The 22,119-nt window shown below is 35.0% G+C and overlaps 1 protein-coding gene across 1 annotated transcript; it reads right to left on the reverse strand.

The window, feature by feature from the left end:
* Positions 1-873: 873 nt before the first annotated feature.
* Positions 874-21,622, reverse strand: LOC148622483 (MFS-type transporter SLC18B1-like). The gene is made up of 14 exons (XM_088572469.1): positions 21,288-21,622; positions 20,981-21,075; positions 18,668-18,763; positions 18,164-18,237; positions 9,725-9,872; positions 9,385-9,453; positions 8,975-9,065; positions 6,586-6,722; positions 5,768-5,866; positions 4,963-5,057; positions 4,289-4,387; positions 3,462-3,533; positions 3,108-3,201; positions 874-2,774 (listed from the first exon to the last, which is right to left on the reverse strand). The coding sequence occupies exons 2-14, from the start codon at positions 20,999-21,001 to the stop codon at positions 2,643-2,645; spliced, it is 1,227 nt and encodes a 408-aa protein (XP_088428595.1). The 5' UTR covers positions 21,002-21,075; positions 21,288-21,622; the 3' UTR covers positions 874-2,642.
* Positions 21,623-22,119: the final 497 nt, after the last annotated feature.

Genomic DNA, 22,119 nt, shown 5'->3' on the forward strand with positions numbered 1-22,119 from the left:
TCTGTTGACCCTTCTTGGAGTTGTGGTTTTGACTGTGTCCTTTTGACCATTTCCCTGTTTTTTGCATGTTAACAGAACAATAGCAGATTGATAATTAATGTATATATGTAAAAGGTATGTAAAGATCTGTGATGGGTACAAATTCGCGAAACATCTGTTGATTGCATTTTTTAATTAATATTTTTTTGCACTTTTAGCATGTTATTCAGTTAACAAATGTAGAATGATGATTAAGGTTTAATTGTTCAGTATCCTGACACTTATATATATATATATATATATACACCTGTGCAAATTTGGGTAAAGGTGTTTGACCATTTTTAGGTTTTGTATGCAAGTTTTTAAAGCTATTCAACTACTCGAGTGATTCAGGCTCTTGAGAGCCTCTTGTTCTGTTTTAGGTTTCAACTGAAAAACGCTTCCAGCTAAAACCATGAAACTTTAGGATATTTCTTTGTATACATGATCATTGGCTACTTTTCATTTTTTTTTTTTTTTTTGTTTTAATATATAAAATTTCAATTACAAGTTGTTGGTAGTCGACACCACTTCTTAAAAAAAAGGATGTTTTTTTCCCATTTTTTTGCACTTTAACTGAAATACGCTTCCAGCAATCGCCACCAAATTTTGAGATATTATTAGCATCCGTTGTCATAGGTGCCCTTGCATTATTTATAAAGTTTTGATTTCATGGTTTGGGGTGTTTTTGACACTAGAAGGGTGGTTTTTCATTTCCACGCTCAAACTGAAAAAGGCTTTAAGCCAAGGTCACACAAGTGAAACATCTTTGTATCAATGGTAGCAAGAGAATGGCAAAGGTTTTTATCTAGCCTGTTACAGCTAGTTAAAAGTTACTTTTCTCGCACTGGCGTCCATGATCAGACTTTAGGTTATCCGATTACATCAGTTTAATGTGAACCTGTTGTGCTTTATTAATAATATTTGATATAACTATATCACAATGTTATCATGTATATGCCCCCACCACAGGTTCTATTTACCTCAAAAAATTTAATACTGTTTTCTTATTTTGTCAGTTAAACATGAAGCACTTTTGCTAGGTCAATAATATTTGGTATGCAATTGCATTTAACAGCATCACAATTCCATACTTGTTTCATGAATATTATCCAGTCATGGTCTATTGACTAAGAACTTTTTTGGAAAGATTTTAATTGTCCAGATTGTATAAAATGAGTAAACGCAATGTCGCTCAAATTTTGATTGATTGATAGATTGATTGTTGGGGTCTAACGCCCGAGCAGCACTGTTTCAGCTATATTCAGGCGATGAACATGAAATGGATGATAAACTGAACATGAAATTATGATTAAATGAAAATGGGATGGGACACGTGGATAATGGGGTGGTCAAATTTTTATTGCCACTAGAAATTGGGAGAGGTGGGTAAGATCGGGCAATTTAGCCTCCTTTGGCGGAACCCTATGGTTCCTACTCCGGGAGAATACCACAGAAAGGTTCTTTAACGTGCTAGGAATATGGCATCTTTCCCAACACGTTGCACCACTATGGTTTGCGGTCAGGTTTTCCGTATTATGGCCTGACGACCCAAGCATGAAACATGTCAGGGTTATCCCATTGCACCACCTGAGGCACACAACCCAGTTGCTCTGTGGGCAGAGCGCCGTAGCCCCCGGACAGGGTTCTGAGCACTATTTAGTCGCCTTTTACGACAAGCTTAAAGCGCTGCTGCGGGCGTATTCCTTTGACACCCGGGCCCGCTCGGGGCCTCAAATTTTGAACAATGGCGACCATGTATGAAAAGTGGGATGCATATCTGTGACAACAGTTTATAGAATTGGATGGTAAAAGAATATATATTCTGCTTATTAGACCTTCTGCAATGAAGTTAGGGGGCATGTTGGTTTCAGTCTGTCTGTAAGAACTATTTTCTAAGCAGCTTGCAGTTTTGTTATGAAACTTTGTGGGATGTATTGTAAGCTCACGGAGATGTGCATATTGTCATGAATTTATGTATTTGTAGAAATGATGGCTGTTGAACTTACGCATTTTATCATTCTGCAAAACTTGGTCTGATATGTTGTCCACAACTCCTCTTTAACGACTTGCTCGATTCTTATGAAACTCAATGGAATCTTAGGTTACCATATGGTGATTTGCATATTATCAGGAATTAGTCATAATCTGTTATTGTCAACAAGAACTAGTACTGATTCAGTTGGAGTTGGGTGTTTTAGAAATGACAGCAAATTTTGTGTTATCCACCATAAAGACTGTCCAATAAAAATCGTATGTCCACATTGGTCCCCTATTGTACATGGTTCAACAGGCTGTGTGGGGTATTAGAATGTTTGGGGCAATGTCTACTTAAATTTTGCAAACCATTTACCTTCTTGTCTTTGATTGTTGCAGGGTCTCAGAGTGTCAGTAGGTCAATGCCGCCCCTACAATTATTTGTATGTTTTACACATTTCATATTTAAAATTATCTACTGCAAGTAAAAGTTTAATAGTACTGTATATTGCACAGAAATAGCATGAATTATAGTATTGATGATTTCTGTTTCTGTAGTTATTTGTGGACCAAATATTTTAAATTAAGATTTGAAGACTTCCCAACTATGGCATCTACAGACAAAAAATGCTGGTATAGTTCAACTGTTAATTCTTGATTATAGCAGATCTGTCGGTAATATTTATCACTGCTAATTCCATAGAGCCGTTCTGTTTCAAGGTGCTGATAGGTTTTTCAAGGCATTTGTCAACTATAGCTGTTATGGTGGTGATTAATGCCTGTGAGAAAAAAAAATGTAAAGATGAATTGGTACAAAGATCAAGTTATACAGACTGACTTGAGTGAAAAGCGGGTCAACCTCTTGTCTTAAATGTTATGATGTAGACAACAACTTACAAATTCTGAGTTGTCTCAAATTTAATTGTCTTGAATTCAATTTTCATCCTCTGTGGTCATATAAAACCGCAACAAACCTGAACTTTTTTACTATTAAAACAGACAGGGCGATTTTGAGCAACCTATTTAACCATTGATTTTTTTTATATAATGAGTGTTTTTCAAGATACTAGTGTTTAGGTTTAACTCTAAATGGAAGCAAACATCATACATACCACCAACAAGAACAGGAAAGCATAAACAGATGTGGCTAGAGGAAACAAAAGCTTATCAACCATCACTCCGCCTAGCATAGGACCAATAAAAGCCCTGAAATTAAGGCAAAATGATGAGGTTTTGTGACATCTAGCAGTTGATAATCAGTCCTGAATTTAATGAAATGTCACACAAAGAGCAGATATACCATTTACTGAATAACCTACCTATCAAAATGGTAAAATCATGCTGGAAGAGTGACGATCCTCTTGTATTTTCATTGAACAAACTTTCATAAGTTTTGTTGGTTAAAATATTTTGTCAATAAATTGTAACTCTTTATTGGAATAAAAAATATAGTCATTATACTTTACCCTAGTGAAAAGGAAGCGGAGATGAAACCGGATACCAAGGAGTATGTTTCCTCTTCATTTGCTTTAATGTCCCTGCAAAGAAATTATTATGCATGGTTCCAGTGGGGGATCCAGAGTTCAAAATTTTGAAATATTAAACCCCAACTCCTGCATTCTGAGGGTATCTTGAACAATTTTTAAAAAATAGCTATTTTCTAAGGGGGGCTGGATCCGCCACTGGACCGTTCTGCGCATGTACTAAGGTATTTAGGCCCTTGCCTTCAGAAGTTGAAGCATGCGTTGCCTACAATTTGTTCGTCAACCAAAACAAGGATGTCGATGTGGGATGCTGAAAAGACCCACCCCCTTAAATTGGAAAGAATATTGCTTGAAATCTTAATTTTCTGCGGATTTTACCTTGAAATATCGCATTTCGCTCTGTACACCAATTGCTTACGGTTATGACGCGCCATCTTCGCGATGTGCAACTTGTGTGCTGGAAGTCCACATCGGCAGGGATTTCAATTACAGGCCCTTGGTACCAGGATCTTTTTATACCAAAAATATCATTAAATCATTTTGTTTCCAAATTTGAGTTATTACGTATGTTCACGGACATGTCCGCTTGCTATTTAATGCTGTTCAAGCTATGCCCAGTTTTCGTATATGGCATAGTATAAACAGCATTAAATAACTCAAACATGGAAACAAATTGATTTAATAATGATATTTTTGGGATCAAAAGTCCTGGTCCAAAGGGCCCGTGGTTAGACATATTTACGTAGTTAATGTATTGCTGACCGAAGAAAACATTCATTACTGCTTAGAAAGTAACATATACAAAATACCTAGCTAGTTTCTGGAGAATATATGGAATGGATGGTACAATGATGCCACTCATGGTCACTCCAAACAATATTGATGACAACACAAGCTGTATAACTGAACTACAATGTTAGTAGAAGAACTGTGAGCAAAGTCCACTAAAATACCCTAATCCCCCATTTTTTAACATCCAGATGGATTTGGATAAAAATCTGAACTAGGAGGTACTCAATGGGGAATATGTATTTTTTAAAGTAATTTAATTCAATTCAGGTTTGTAGGGGGTAACGAAAAATAAATTGGTACCCCTCTGCGTAACGGAAGGAAGGACGGACTGTATCACTGTATATATACCCCAATCAAAGTGGGGATAGGATATAAAACAATTACATAGATTTAATCTATACTACGCTTTCTCTTGACTTACCAGATTGTCTTTTAATTAGATTGCAAATGTAAAGAGAATTGGAGTTACGATACCACTTTTTCAATTTATTGTTTTCTTCATAGAATAAATTTTCAATGAATTAAAAGACCTATATATCATGCATAATACAATCTCGACATAGCTTGAGTCAGACATTTTTATCCTAATACGCATCTGTACTTCTCTGTTTTATAAGGTTAATGTTCGATCTTTCAGATTTCTTCATAGAGTAGGTTATGTGCGAGATTTTCCACATTTATACATAAATACCTTTCGAAAGCAGTGATAACTGGGGTTGGTCCAATCAATACAAAAGAAACAAACGCCAGGAAAAGGCTGATGATCATCAGAGATCTTCCACATCCCTGCATAAAGAATGGTTTTATTTAGCATCTAATATCATTTCATTCTGTGCTGGACACAAAAATGTTCCTAAACCCTTGTGCTTGAAAAATTAACCGCATGGACATTTGATCCACGGCAGGTTTGAGATTTACATCGCATCCATCACCATTCGCTTCGATAAACAGCAGCGTATGATCTACTCGAAAGGAGCAGATTCTCTGGAGCCGTTTTTTTTTGTTTTTTTTTTTGGCACAGTTACAAACGTGGACCACGGGAATTTGCTCCCACTATCGAAGCTGCATATTTTATGGTGGAAGCAAGTCCTTGCGTGTAGATCATTAACTTTTCAAATAAAGACCGCTAATACTGTACATCGTTGTCACTGCTTTAACTTTTATGTAAGTTGTAGGATACTATGAACCCTAATTAATATTTAGGATTTTGATAAAACCTGGTTTTAATGTTTAATTATTGACATTTTAAATTTCTTTTGTAATTAAACTAAGGCAAACTTTTGTTAAAAAAATGTAGCATGATGAAAAAGTTAGGTTTCTAATTTGAAAATCAGATCAGCGATTTTGCATGTTGATTCTGTCTCGTAAAAGACCTTCCTTTTTTGTGTTGATGTATGTCTGTTTTGTGTTGTGTTGTTTTGTTTTGTTTGTTTGTTGTTTTTTTTTTTTTTTTTGGGGGGGGGGGTTATGCGATGATAAAAATATTGCAGACTCACCCATTTATCATTCACAAATCCCCACAGAGGTGACGACACAGCATAAACTAGGGGTAACAGGACAAAAAATCCACCAGCGGATATCATAGGTAAATTCAACTAAAACAAACAAATGTTGGCTTTTTACTGATTCCTTGCTGTACCCACATGAATCACTCTGGACTAAGTATTACAAGGTAAAAACACCAGCAGATATTCACAACTCATACGTTATGCCCGAGTTTGTCGTAACTACGCAGATTTTTGTATCGCTAGACCTCTTACATTTAGGCTTCTGGAACATGGTTTTGTTGCTACAAGTTTGAAGTCATCACTACAGAAGTTTTATGGTCGTCATTATGAACTCGTGGATCGTTACGGTATATCCATCTGCACCATGAAAACTGATTTATTCAACGTGTCATAGTTTTCTTTTCCTCTTTCGTCTACCTAGGACTTGACTTTTTATGAGCAACTCCGCGGGTGTTTTTAGAAAAGCAGAGGACGCTTACCCTACCGGTGCACCTGGTCCATTCTCTCAGTTTTTAGTGGAGTCCGAGTTCCTCATTTACTTTTGTTACTTTGTATAAATTGTTGTGGTTATTTTATGTTGTTTGTTGTGTGTGTCTGGTCTTTGTCTCTTGATGACATTCTTTTGATTTCCGCTGGAATCTTGGTTTCCTTGATTACTCTTTGTTCCGTTCAGTCATTGCACTCTTAATTTTACACTTAGATTGGTTGGTACAACAAACCAGGAGTACTTTTTCATCTAACAAGTTTGAACTCATTATTTTATGTTACTTATAGTTCATAGAACTTTAAATTTTTTAATTCATTACCTGATTTAGATGTTCTGCAAGTGTTGGTTCTAGAAATCCTATCCCAGATGCTGCCACCATTACACCCATTCCGGCGATAACAATATCTGGGCGCTTCAATATATGTGTTAGAGTTCCCTTGTGTTGAGTATCTCCTTCTACAATTAACGTTTACAATATTAGTAATATAAGATGTTTGTGTATAATTATAGGGTCCGCACTTATTTTCACTTACATGTAATTCTTTTCCTTCTTCTTATTTCTCCTTCTATAAATGATTTCTACTGTACTACAGCAATCCTAGAGGATAGCATGCCAGTTTTTGTTTACTTGTAGTATGTATAACTGAATTCTAATGTGGTACATAAAATATGCCGTTGGAGTAGCCAATGGTACTAGTATATCAATCTTCAAAAAAATTGGGTCGTTCCCAAAATACATATACTTTTTAATTTCAGATTTTCTGTCAAATGATATATGAATTTCATTTTTTTTTGCCAGAGTACTTCCAGTACTAACATTGTTAAATATGAATATACAATCAAGAAATAGTCCTATATGACAGTTGACCACTTTAAAAGAAGTTCCAGGCATAGATGTTACTATCATAAAACCACACACTTTGTGACTTATCAAATAGATACCTCGCAACTTTCATAAATTGCTGATATGCTAAATGATCCAAACAATTATTCAAATAAATAACTGCAAATACACACATAACAACTGCATGAAAATTCAGATGTGTCCATGCTGTTACAAAAATAAATGTCTATCGTGTTAACAAAAAATAAATGATTGTTTGGAAAGATGTGTGATGTTATTTCAATACAATATGACTTTTCATAATTTGATAACCAGATATACACAGTATCAGAGTCCAAATTCTAAATATATTTGTCAAGTCTCTTAAATTGCCTGTACGTGATGTTACATGCTTGTCTTTAGTATTATTATTAATAAAAAAAAAAAAAGGCAGGAGAAAACAGTTGTACACTATCCCATTTTTATATTATTCGAACAGTAGATTTTAACGTCCCTGGAAATAAGCAATTTTGGAGATTTCATTTAATTAATGATCGTGTTATTTAACAAAAACTGTGATTTTGTCTTTGGTGTAACATTTAAATGTCCTGGGTGTTATTATTTTTCATCAGATAATGCCTGCATGATTTATGGTTTTTGAAGTACTGTAAGCTTTAATATCATTCCCAATTGTGAAATAATTTTCTGATCAGAAAGAAAGAATATTGTTTAGCTAGATCCTTCAATCTCAGTTTCCGCTATATAGATGACGTGTTATCTTTAAACAATCCTAATTTCGGGGATTTGATACATCGCATCTACCCAAAAGAACTTGAGATAAAGGATACTACAGACACTGTGAAGCCAGCCTCATATCTTGACCTACACTTAGAAATCGATGGTAAAGGAAAACTATTGACCAAACTTTACGACAAACGTGATGACTTTTCATTCAGAATTGTCAACTTTCCTTTCAACTTTGGCAACATCCCTTCGGCTCCTGCGTATGGAGTGTTCATATCACAACTCATACGTTATGCCAGAGCTTGCCGAAACTACGCCGATTTTTTGTATCGCGCTAGAACTTTAACAAATAGACTTCTGGAACAGGGTTATGTTGCTACAAGATTGAAGTCATCACTACAGAAGTTTTATGGTCGTCATCATGAACTCGTGGATCGTTATGGTGTATCCATCAACACCATGAAAACTGATTTATTCAACGGGTCATAGTTTACCTTTCCTCGTTTGTCTACTCCGGACTTGACTTTTTATGAGCAACTCGGTGGGTGTTTCTAGAAAAGCAGAGGACGCTTACCCTACCGGTGCACCTGGTCCATGCTCCCAGTTTTTAGTGGAGTCCGAGTTGCTCATTTACTTTTGTTACTTTGTATGTATGATTTTAGTTACTTTATGTTCTTTGTTGTGTATGTCTGTTTTCCATGTCTGGTCTTTGTCCCTGGATTACATTCTTTTGATTACCGCTATAACCTTGGTTCCCTTGATTACTCTTCCTCAAGACAACAAAAGAAAAGAACGAGTGAAACTATGAGAACTAAATAGCAAATTTGTGTGTGGTGTTACTTATCTGAAGTTAACACCACAGACAACCCAGTCCAAAATCAGTTTAGTATACAAAACTATCAATTATGTTGAAGAAAACGATTTGCACCGAGTTTTTATATCAATATAATAGAAAGGTACATGTTTTTTTAATGCCCTGTTTGTCTAAGTGTTCAATGCAACGTCTTCCATGGTTTTTAATGAAACTTTGTATTTTTAAAATTGTTCAATATATATATATATATATATATATATATATATATATATATATATATATATTGTTGGCATAGACTTTTAGCCACTTATACAAACATATGTATACCTGGAAATTTCGTCGAATTGTAGAGACATAAAACACCGATGATGAGCAATAGTGCTCCAGTGGTGAAGAACGGTAAACCAAATCCACCCGCCTGAAATGGTATGAAAAGCATGTTTTATGCACATTTTATACCAGGTTTAAATGATTAAGAGCGACAAGATTGCAAAGGCAACGAGCGTTTATCACATGCGGTATGACTCTAGAAGAATTTGAAAGAATATTTATAATACAGAGTTGATGATGCATTATTTGCTAGTATGCGCTTAAACTGATGCAATACAAAAGCACTGGAAATGTTTAAAAGGGAACATGAAACCACACAATCAGGTTTAGTGATTGATTGTAAAAGTTAAATGTATTATAGTATTTTTTTTATGTAAAAGAATGTTGATTTATTAATATACATATACCTCATACAAGCCACTGCCCATGGATGGTCCGACCATTAGTCCCAAGCCATTGCACATTTCTAGTAGACCCTGGTAGATAAAGCACAGGGACTTGAGGTCATGAGTTAGATCCATTACATGGTACAAAAATGTGCTAAAATGTTGTTTTAACAATTTTTACATTTCACTAGACATGGCCATATATACGTGGTTAATTAGTTATCGACTAAAGAAGAAGTAATTCTGAACGAAAAAGTTTAACAGCTGTTTAAGAAATGTGCAATATACTAAATAATCAAGATATGTTTTATCCGGAAAAAAATCATTAGAACATGCATAATTAGTACTTGTTGGACTTTACCATAATAAAAGGAACATGTTTCGGAAATAACTTCGCAGCAAAGGTATAGGACGTAGTGAGGGAAGCAGCGGCACCGACACCTTCCAAGATACGAACAATAAAACAACAGACAATAAATGTGTATTTGTCATCAAGGTAGCCAGTACAACTGCAATAGATAGCAAAATAATTGTAAAGAAAACACATTGGCAGACACAGATAAAAACATTTACACTGAAATGTCTTCAATCTTTTCTAGCAGAATGAAGGTAAATATCAGCATTTTTCACTTCAGATACTTTAACCTTGACGAAATAAACATTTTTACTGCGATTTTAAATCATTTTTAACCAAGTGAAAGATATTTATAATAAAGAGAAAATATTTGTGAGTTGCAATGGTATTGATTGCTACCTTCATATCATCTACGAATCAGGATAACCCCAAATACATTTGTGAAATATCTTCACAATCGAATTATAATATAAAACATGTAATGAACACCACTCTCTACAATACCACACACGGGGTTAATGGTTCTTTGTTCTTTGTTCAATATGTCGGTGAAAGTCAAATTACAATCCAAAATAAAATTACCGACACGTGTGAAATTAATATGTCTTGTATACATGTATTTGTCAGGTTTAAGGAAATGACACACTGAGCAACAGTGTTGTGCATTGCATGTAAGCATAAAAAAATCACGAACTTTTGTGTTTTCTTGTCACCCTACCAGCGTATGTTGAAGTATTCGCCTATTTGCCGATCAGTCCAAGGGTTGAAAACAGTCAACGAATCCATAAATGATCAGAATGTTCCGTTACATATATTAGTCTAACAAACAGATATCCAATTCAAATGAATTTGGCTACTTCGTTGACTGTATTCACCCATTTGACTGTATAACTCCTAAAAAACAAAGGGTCAACAAAGAGACTCCACGGGGCCCTGTCCTAAAGACCCCTGAGTCCCTTTTCACAATAAAACTCTATCGCAATTTCCTTTCATATACTTATCGTATTTGTCCACAAAAAAACTTGGTTTTTTTACTCGATTGCTTGATAACCATAGAGAGTCACAGGGTATTGTTCCCACTATCGAATATGCAGCCGACTAGTATATAGCACAAAAATGGTACACCCAGATTTTGGGGGTACCTCGCTACAACTCATCCCCCCCCCCAAAAAAAAACAAAAAAAAAACATATTACTATTCAATGCTTTGCAACTATTTAACAAAAGATGAATCTAATAAATAAACACAGGTATCACCACCAAATACTTGCATTTTCAGTGGAAGTCTTGTCTTTATTTTTGATTTTCGCATTTTATATAATTTATTGATATATAACTTCTTCCGCGTAATATCCTTTCTAGAAGTACCAAGTACCGTGAACCACGCTCTTATGGATTCCGTTGAGGACAACGTAATGGAATGGATAAAACGAGAACAAGCAAGAGAACATCAATTCTCTATCAGAGTGGAAAAGGCCGTGAGGTCTTTAATTTTGAAACGAATGAAAGTTTTAAGTAGGTCAATTAGTGCCAATGCTACATCAGTTTTGAAAGACCCCGATGTAGCAAAAACATTGTCTACCATACATGACAAATATGGTGTCGTACCAGCAGACAAAGCCCAAAACAACATTGTTTTGTCTGCAAAACGTTTTACATCCAGTGTTTATTATCAGTGGTAGTCGTAGAAATTAATAACAACGATAAGACCTATACTGCTACCACACAAAGAAGAAATTAAATTGTGGAAAATCATAAATCTGTGCTATCCTCTTTTGGTCTCTCTACCAAGGACGATGATTGTGATTTGCCGTCTATGTACTGGATTCCTAAACTCCACAAGAATCCATACAAACAACGTTACATACTGGAACTGCAAAATGTACCACCAAACCTCTATCAAAACTTTTAACTTCTATACTCACAGCTGTCAAAGAGGGTCTGCAGTCCTACCACAACACTTGTTACTCCCGTAGTGGTATTGATTCAATGTGGATCCCGAAAAAATCGATAGATCTTTTGCAGACAATCAGTTCAAGACTATTATCAGAATATGATAGAATTAAAACCTATGATTTTTCAACACTGTATACTTCTATTCCCCATACTCAGTTAAAATCCCGACTTAAAAACATTATTATCGTTGTTTTTTTCCAAAAAAGATGGTACACCTAGATACAAATATATGGTTCTTGGTAGAGATTCCTCATACTTTGTAAGAAATAATTCCAAATCATCTTCCAAGTATACAGAAGAAGTTATTTACAAAATGCTGGAATTTTTAATCGACAACATATTTGTCCAGTGTTATGGACGCGTTATTCAACAAACGGTCGGCATTTCTATGGGAAAAAATTGTGCTCCTCTACTTGCTGACTTATTCCTTCATTCTTATGGGACTGACTTTATAACTAATCTGATCCGAAAGAAAGAATATCGTTTAGCTAGATCCTTTTAATCTCAGTTTCCGCTACACACAGATGACGTATTATCTTTAAACAATCCTAATTTTGGGGGTTTGATACATCGCATCTACCCTAAAGAACTTGAGATTAAGGATACCACAGGCACTGTGAAGCCAGCCTCATATCTTGACCTACACTTAGAAACCGATGGTAAAGGAAAACTTTTGACCAAACTTTACGACAAACGTGATGAGTTTTCTTTCAGAATTGTCAACTTTCCTTTCATCTGTGGCAAAACATCCCTTCAGCACCTGCGTATGGAGTGTTCGTATCACAACTCATACGTTATGCCAGAGCTTGCCGAAACTACGCAGACCTTTTGTATCGCGCAAGAATTCTAACAAATAGGTTTCTGGAAAAGCGTTATGTTGCTACAAGATTGAAGGCATCACTACAGAAGTTTTATGGTCGTCATCATGAACTCGTGGATCGTTATGGTGTATCCATCTGCGCCATGAAAACTGATTTGTTCAACGTGTCATAGATTTTCTTTCGTTTACCCCGGACTTGACTTTTTATGATCAACTCGGTGGGTGTTTCTAGAAAAGTAGTGGACGCTTACCCTGGCGGTGCATCTGGTCCATGCTGCCAGTTTTTAGTGGAGTCCGAGTTTGCTTTGTATGTATGATTTTTAGTTACTTTGTGTTCTTTGTTGTGTATGTCTGTTTTCCATGTCTGGTCTTTGTCCCTGGATTGCATTCTTTTGATTACCGCTATAACCTTTGTTACCTTGATTACTTTCTTAAAGTTTTACTCAAAATAGTGTTATTAGATAAATGGATTTAAAAGTGTAAATAAGTTAATTGTGTTAATTTGTATACATAACATATTCGAGTCGAGTAGTCTTTGGCAGTTGAAAGTTCATCGTTTAATTAGTCACCCAAGTCAATTGAAAGATTACTTATCCCGCGCCCGAGCTTGCTTCTTGGAAATTCTTCATAACATATGCGTAGGAAGCAGAAACTTACTGGTACTGTTTCTGACATATGGAATATGGACACGACATGTCCCTCCCACCTTGCGCAACTGAACAAGATAGAAAATAAGAAAACAGATAAAATATTTCCAAAAAAAAACAAAACAAAACAAAACAAAACAAAACAAAACAAAAACAAAATATGTCAAAATTATTGGTACGGTCTGAACAGTAGCATATCGTACCTGTTCTTACGCCCATGCATAAGGAAACCTTGTAGTTTTAAGCAGATTGAATTAAAAGTGTCAAGCTTGATGAGGTTCCTTTATAAGCCGTACACATTTTACTTTCTTCACTAGACTATGTAGAAATAAAATGTATATATGAACCTCGTCTATTTTAAGGTCCCGCTAAGATATGTGTCTTATTCTTGATACATGTTTATGTATTTTGTATGTTTCTTTTCTTTAATACATTTCTAATTCGTGTGCTTTATTTTATGATCGTTTTACTTTAGATTTTTACTTCTTTTATATTTAATTTCCTTATTTGGCGCAAAAGGACTACACGGAAAAATATTTTTTGGCGCAATTTAACTACGATTTCATATCCAATTGGAACAAAAGGACGATGCTCGAATAAAATCATCACTTGGGTCAAAAAAATAAATTAAGTAAAATATTTTAAAATTAACAGAAAATTACCAACATTTCAATGAACATTACGTTTGCCATCCTCCCAACCCTGACATCACTCATTCATATACCCGATACCCGCTAAATATAAATCAGGGGTTTGTGTACAAAATTTATACAATTAAAATTTTGAAATAATCACTTAGATATGATAGATAAAAATCTTTAGATTAGGAAAGTCAATTCAAGGGCGACAAGTAAAAAATTAAAAAAAAATGTCTAAAAAGCGAGTTGTAACAGGTGACTTTTAAGGGCCCTTTTAAAACCATCCCGCGATTTTACATTGCGTAGTTCAGAAGGTAGGTTGTTCCAGACGGTTGCTGCTGCTTTATCAAATCGCCTCTCATCGTAAATTTGTGCTCGAACTTTTTGCCCCACATATTAGACAAGAAATTTATAGACAGGTTGAGGAGATGTTGAAATACAACTATACTCAAATTAAACTCTATTTGGCATAGCTCGGTCTGTCTGACAAAGACAGCTGATGGTTCTTGGCGTTTCTGTTTTGATTACAGAAAACTTAATGTTCAAACTAAATCTCTGAGTTCTCCTATCCCTAATTTAAACGATGTATTTAACACAACTGGAGAAATGAATACTCAGATTTTCACTTTCATTGTTTTATCTCAGTCGTTTTGGTAAGTTCCGCTAGATCTAAGTTCTAATTCAAAACATAAAACTGATTTCATCACTCATTCAGGTGTATACGAGAGGAATCGTTTACATTATAGCCTCCGCAATAGTAACATAGCTTTGGATCGTTATGGTGTATCCATCAGCACCATGAAAACTGATTTATTCAACGGGTCATAGTTTACCTTTCCACGTTTGTCTACCCCGGACTTGACTTTTTATGAGCAACTCGGCGGGTGTTTCTAGAAAAGCAGAGGACGCCTACCCTACTGGTGTACCTGGTCCATGCTCCCAGTTTTTCGTGGAGTCCGAGTTGCTCATTTACTTTTGTTACCTTGTGTGTATGGTTTTGGTTACTTTGTGTTCTTTGTTGTGTATGTCTGCTTTCCATGTCTGGTCTTTGTCCCTGGAATACATTCTTTTGATTACCGCTATAACCTTGGTTCCCTTGATTACTCTTTCGAAAGTCATGTCTCATGTATTAAGAGGCATAAACTGGAAGCATCGTTTGGCGTACATTGACGATGTTTTGATTTTTAGCAAAAACTTTGAAGAACATATGTCTCATTTGGAAGAGGTGTTCGATCACGGGTAGGCTATGAAAAGTTAATTTTAATTACTTTAAAACCAGAAAAATGTCAGTTCGCTGTAAAGGAAGTTAAGTATTTAGGTCATACAATTTCTAAGGACGGTGTTAAAATGGATTACTCCAAGATTGAAGTCATTAAAATCTATCCAGTTCCCAGAAATCAGAAAGAAGTCAGAATGTATCTTGGTTTGTGTAATTTCTGTTGTAGGTACGTTAAAGATTACGCAAAAAATGCAGTCCCTTTCATCAATTTACTTCGAAAAGACAAGCAATGTATCTTGACAAAAGAATGTCAAAAGTCATTTGAAACTTTAAAAAGTGATATACTATCAGCCCCCATTTTGGCTCTCCCTAATATGTCAAAACCTTTCATCTTACATCTTATATGTACCTTGCGATGCATCTGGATCAGCCGTTGGCTATATACTTGGTAAATGAAAACAACCATGAAAGGCAATATCTTACAATGGACGTGCATTACGCAAACATTAGTTAAACTGGAAATATTGATTGTTTAATTGTTGGGGTTTAACGTCCGAGCAACTGGAAAATAACAAAAGTGCTTAGCTGTAGTTGAAGAAATCATCAAAAATAAAGTTGACATTTCTCATTCAAAATTCAAAGTGATAACTGATCATCAATTTGTCTAAAGACACCAATTCTAAACTATGTAGATGGGCTCTGGAGTTGCAAAATTTTGATTTCGAAATTATTTACAAAGAGATGCGCTTTGTAAGATTCCTTACAATACAGAAAACTCTTAAGAAATAATTCCTGAACTACCCGTAACAGGGGCGGATCCTGGATTTGAGTTTGGGGTGGGGGGGAGGGCGTTAATTGAATTTAAATGTTGTGCTAAGCAAGGCAAAAAAAATATTATGGGGTGAAACTTGTGAAAAAAAAAATTATTACCGATTTAGTGGGGGGGCGTACGCCCGGTACGGCAGCCCTTGGATCCGCGCCTGCGTAAACAGTCAGTTGTGAAACTATGACTAAAACAAAAATTAAATTTGAATATGAGCATGTCAATCCTTGCGTTGCTATTATTGAAAAGCAATCTGCTGTTTTAAATAATATGCCAAAAATATGCAAACTGCAAAGAAAATGGGATGAACTCATTGATTTGATAAAATATCTTGAAGTGGTGATTTACCACAAGATCCTAAAAAGGTTCGAAATATTTGCTCTGAAAGAGATCACTATAGGCTAGGTGAATTAATACATTTATTTAGGTCTAAAACTAAAGGGATCCCCAAAGAAGAAGGTATGCTAGAAAAGTTTTGCCAAAATGCTTACAACAATATATGTTCTAATTGCATATCATGACTATGCTGGTAACGCTGGGGTAAAACGCATCTTTGCTTCAGTGCACCTAAAATACTACTGGTCACGAATGTATGTGAATGTCTATGACTATGTGGCCTTGTGTGATAAATGTTAAAGGGCAGCATACACAACCTCGTCCAGACCTATTACAACCGCTTTCGAATGTTTTTGATAGATAGTATATGGATATTTTGTCATGTTCCCCCAAAAACAAAAGAAGGCTACCAGCACATTCTTTTGGTAGTAGATGGTTTCTCTCGTTGGTCGGAAACATTTTGTTTAAAAACACAAGAAGAAACGGAAATAGCAGAAATTTTATATAGCGAAGTTTTCACGCGATATGGCGCTCCAAAGTCAATAGTCGCAGATAGGGGTCAAAACTTTTCCAATAAGTTACTTCAAGCACTTTGTGAACTTTTTGAAGTAAAGCGATACACAAGTTAAAATCACCCGCAATCTAATTCGACGTGTGAGAGAATGAATCCTACTATAGTTCAAACGTTAAGCACGAAAGTAGAACAAGATCAGTCAATTCTAGCGTAATGACGGCTTTGCGAAAATTCACTAATAAGGAATCGAGGTCTATGTGCAGCCCTTTCCAAATGCTTTATGCAAAAGAAATGAACGTGGTCTTCGACATTTCAGTTAAACCGGTAGATGGCATGGGCAAGACAGCAAAAGCGCACATGGAAACTTTAATATATAGGCTTAAAATTGTAAAAGATAGAGATAAAAATAAAGTTGAAACAGCGCAAGATAAAATGAAAAATAGGTATGATTAAAAGGCTGAAGCTCCTAAATTCAGATCAGGTAATTATGTGTTACTACAGTCAATGAAGGTACCCAAGAGTAATGAACTTCATTACTGTTCAGTATGTTCTCTAAACCACCGATAATAAAAGATACCAGTTGAAATAAAGCCGAAAATATGTAGCGAAAAATCGAAATTTTAGTAATCGCTTCTTTGTCGGAAAAGTTTCATAAGGAAATATTATATGTTTGAGCTGATTGAATTAAAAGTACTTTAGTATCAAGCCCTATGATGTTGTTTTACAAGCCGCACACATTTTACTTTCTTCACTTAACTCTGTGGAAAAAATGTGTATAGGTAGAGCTTCGTCTATTTTATAGTTAATTGTGAATGATTCCGATTATAATAGATTTTTGTTTAAAATATTTTTCTTTCAAGTTTTGTGATAAACCTTCCTTATTTTACATTTAGAGTTAGAAATTATTATTATGAATTATGGTCTACCAATATATTAAATAAACAATACGAAAGCGTTGCCTCAAAGTTCTGTCCACTTGTTTGTCTTTTATTTGTTTGTTTAATGTAAACAGGAAAAGTTTAATTGATATTTCATTGTGTATTTATATATTTGGAAATTACTAGAATGTGACTTGACTATGTGGAAATATAATGTATATAGGTTGATCCTCGTCTATTTCAAGGTCCCGCTAAGATGTGTGTCCGCCGAGTCCCGTAGAATTCGCAGATTAAAATTAAGCGAGTTTCCCCGCAAAAATGAAACAACACGGAAAAGAAATAGACACGGGGAACCCGGTTACCGCCCAAGAAAAGACCAATTTATAGCATACTAGTAACATATTCGAGTTATATACTAGTCGGGCTGCATATCTGATAGGGAGCAAGCCCTTGTGCATGAGTATTGATAGTTAAGCTGTTAAATATGCGAGTTAATTATGTTTCGACTTGTTCTTGTATAAGAGAAACAAGATTTAAAGTCGATCGGAGATTAATCCTGGTTGTTATTACCGTATTTTAACAGAAACTCGGGTGTTATGTATACCCTATACTAACCCAACAGCCACGGTGCTAATACCACTCAGTAGTATACCCACAAAGAAAACTTTCTTACAACCAAAATGTGTAGCCTGCAAACAAACAAAAAATATGGAGCAACTGAACTGCTAGTCCGTTAGTCCGAATTTCCTCTGACCCTGCAACCCTCCTCTTTTTTATTTGGATATTGCTAACCCGACATATCAATGTCCAAATGAAAAAGAGGAGGGTTGCAGGGTCAGAGGAAATTCGGACTACTAGTCCGTCTAAGTGAAACAAGTTCGTTATTATCGAGACGAAAATATGAATTGAGATGAATCTTTTATTTCGATTTTCGCGTATGGTCTTGCTGTCTGTTGTAGTTCGGAATGGACAAAAAATCCGTAGCACAAATAATGATAACTTCAATATAACGAGAATGGATATGGAAAATATGTCAAAGGAACAACAATTCTACCGGGGTGAAACAATACTAGGTGTTCGACGATACATCTCTTCGACTATCAATGCCTTAAAACTTACGTATTTTCCAAAAACCAATGACAATATGAATACTACAAATTCAAAGAGTCCATATAGAATGCCCACTGTGGTTGTAGACACACCCTTTTTAATTGCCTGAAATTAATAAATAAAATCGATTAGAACAGGATTATTGAGACAAATATTTTAGCAACAAACACGTGTTGAAGCCGGGTCTTGAAGAAACCTAGTCGATTCCTGTTAATGGTAAATCTCATTAAACTTTTTTTTTGAAATATATAAATCATTCTTTGACAAAAATTTGGTGCTAACGTACGTTGAAAAAAATTCGTGGCGTGATTTTCGAGTTATTTCTCTTAGTATATTGTACAGTATGTTTTTTCTCTATTGAATCTAATATTCTACTGTATAGTATAAATACAGTTACGCGACAAGACAGGAAGACTACAACATGTAGTACCCGTGGAACCAAAAACATTAAAAAAAAGTTTGGGAAAGTTTTTATCTTTTCCTGACAAATATTTGAGAAACACAACTTTGAAAGCGTTTAAAAGAAAAACAAATTAATTGGTCATAATTTGAAAGTGCGTACATGCTGAATCAGTCAAGTTGCAAGTTGAAAATCATGATTTTTCTGACGCCGATCCGAACAATTCTCTCATTTGTTCAAATTTAAGTCTTCTTATATAAGATATAAGCACTATTTTCAGTAAATACTACAAATAACTAAGACATTCTGTCAGGCCGAAATGTGACAATGCATGTATTGAACATTAGCATATTTAAACTTAACTTTCAAGAATGTACTATCATAAATCCTTACTTCTACTGAAAAGAATGGAGCTGGTAGAGAGTAGCAGCTGAAGGAAAATAAACATACAAATCCAACACACAATAAAACTATGGCATCATTCAACGAAATAGAGAATATCCAATGTCGCCTGAAGCCCTGTAAACAACACATAGTTTGCTCTTGAAAGGGGCTATTCTGAAAAGTTATTTTAATGGGTCCTTCGTTGCACCATGGCATTGGTGGCGTCTTTGTTAATATGCTTCCCGTGCGAATTATTTTTTCCGTGAAGTATTTATCATTAAATTCTTTCCCCCAAGGGAGTGGATTTCCTATTACATGACCAACCATGAGATAATGATCAGCCAGATACATTGTCATAGATGTGCGAATGGGTTTAGCAACAATTAAATCATTGGCGGTCAATATATCCATTGGATTCAATTGGAAGTTTTCTCCACGGTAAATTTGTCAATTTTATCTTTGGCATGTTTACAGGATCATGTTTACACATGAATCAGTACGACAGTACAGGTACCAAAACATTTTTACCATTTTTTCTCTTAATATTTAATAAAGTGCTTTTTTATTTTAAAAAAAAAATCATCAAAGGGGTTGAAAGTCCTTAAAATTATCAGTATTTAAAATATTTCTGGCTTGGCCTAATTGGCATGATGTAAAAATGAATTTTTACAGCATGCCATTCGTTCAAGCATTTACAATGAATCACGTGACGATGCATACTGAATGATAAACATTCACTGTCGGCAAGGCATTTTACGGCAGTGCGGCCAGAATTTTCCACGTAAGCGGTTGTGAATTATATAGCAGGCGATGAAATAGTGAAATTTTGTCCAGACAACGCCCGGACAACCCCCGTGTGATTTTTCTTGTCGTGATCTTCGTAATTTTCCTAATTTTCTTCTGTTTTTCACCGAAAAAGACGAGTTTTGGTGGAAAATAAAGAATTCAGTGTTAGAAATTCGACGAAATCTCCTAGAACAAAGAAAGGTGAGTCAGACAAATTGATTTATTTCTTTAAAAGTGCTTTTAGTTTGTTTTTTTTTTTTATTTCACATAGATTTTTTTCTATGTCATACTAACTGATTTGTGTCGTATTATTGAAGAATTTTATTGTATATTGTTGAAATTACGCAGGGAAAATTTCCACTCCCTCAATATAAATGTCAAAATGGCGACTTCGACTTTGACCAAGGTCATAATTAGTCTTGAATATTGTTGTCAGGTATAAAATTTGTTTTTTGAGAGCTACGACTGACGTTACACACTTTTTTGGGCCACAAAACTTTCTAGCTCTTAAGAATTGAGAAAATCCTTTAAAAATGGTTGAAAAGTAGTCAAAAAATGTACTTGGGTAAGGGAAAATTCATGAAAAACTTTAAAGTAAGAAGGAATATGGTGTTTGGATAGTCTAAAGCAGGTTAAACTTAAAAATTTCTAATAAAAGCATTGTACTGTACGTTATCAATGTAGCCTGGAGTTTAATATACCTCAGATTGCACTCAGACGTAAATGGTGTTGGTATTAGTCAGAAAACTTACGCATAACATTTTATAGGCCATCACAATGTACCAACGTCATCAAAGATCCATGGTATGTTGGAATATGCTGTTTTTTTTTCAAGAATATCCATTTTCTGCAAGTAAGAAAGGAACACTGCTTGTAACAAAGTACAAGGTATTTCAAGAATTGGATGTTTCAAGTTGACCTCGTGTGAAGTGAGGTTGACCAATCCCACTTACAAGTACTCTAAAACCTTAAAAAATAGCCTATACTTTTCATGCTTTAGCAAAACTGCACAATTGTATCTTTTCTAAAACACTAATCTGATCACCATGCAAAACTTACAAAATTGGTGTTTCTTTGGGCTTAATTTCACTTTCTATGGACACAGTCATGGGTTATAGAGTTAGAGGAATCCTAAATACTTGTAGTTCTGAAAACAGAATATACTGGTTAAGTTTAAAAGATAAAATATGTGGAGATAGAAGGGTTTGTTTTGTCTAAATATTGAACTAATAATGAAGTTGGGAGTAGGGTGTGCCCTGGCAGTTAAAATTTCATAGGTTTCAAAATAAATCTGTAGCAAAGCTGTTTTATTGAGTAGTTTATCAAGGAGAGAGAATCACAAGAGGATCAAACTTACCACTTTAATTGACACTGTTAAATCATACACATGTATGATATGTTCAAGATGGTTGAAAACTTAAAATTTGAATATGGGAATCTATTGAAATGTAGGTAATCCAATGTACAGTCTATTTTAGTGTTGTTTTGTGTTTATTTCATTCATGTTAGTATGGTAAGAAACCGGTACTTGTATATACATGCAATGTACCTATTATTGCATTTGAATACAATTGACTTGTACTCCAGCAATGCCAGAGGTTGTATTGCACTGTATTTTGGGTGGGTGCCCTGTATTGAGGAACGGAATTAATCCATTAATGTTATAAGAAGTACAAATGTACATGTATATTGACCAACTACAAAATTCGTCCTTTATTACACTACAGTGCTGTAGAATTTTAGTAAAACAATCAAAACCAAGATAGTTACTTTCCCTTGGTTAAATTTTGATTTCAGCTGGCTGTGGAAATTCTTCAGCCATGATCTACCACTTGTAACTTTTCTTCGGCCCCATAGAACTGTATTTCTACTTCAGTAGAGATGATGTTTA

Source organism: Perna viridis, chromosome 3 (assembly GCF_037379345.1).
Source record: "Perna viridis isolate PV_CMFRI_1.1 ecotype Kerala chromosome 3, ASM3737934v1, whole genome shotgun sequence".
Lineage (NCBI taxonomy): Eukaryota > Metazoa > Mollusca > Bivalvia > Mytilida > Mytilidae > Perna > Perna viridis.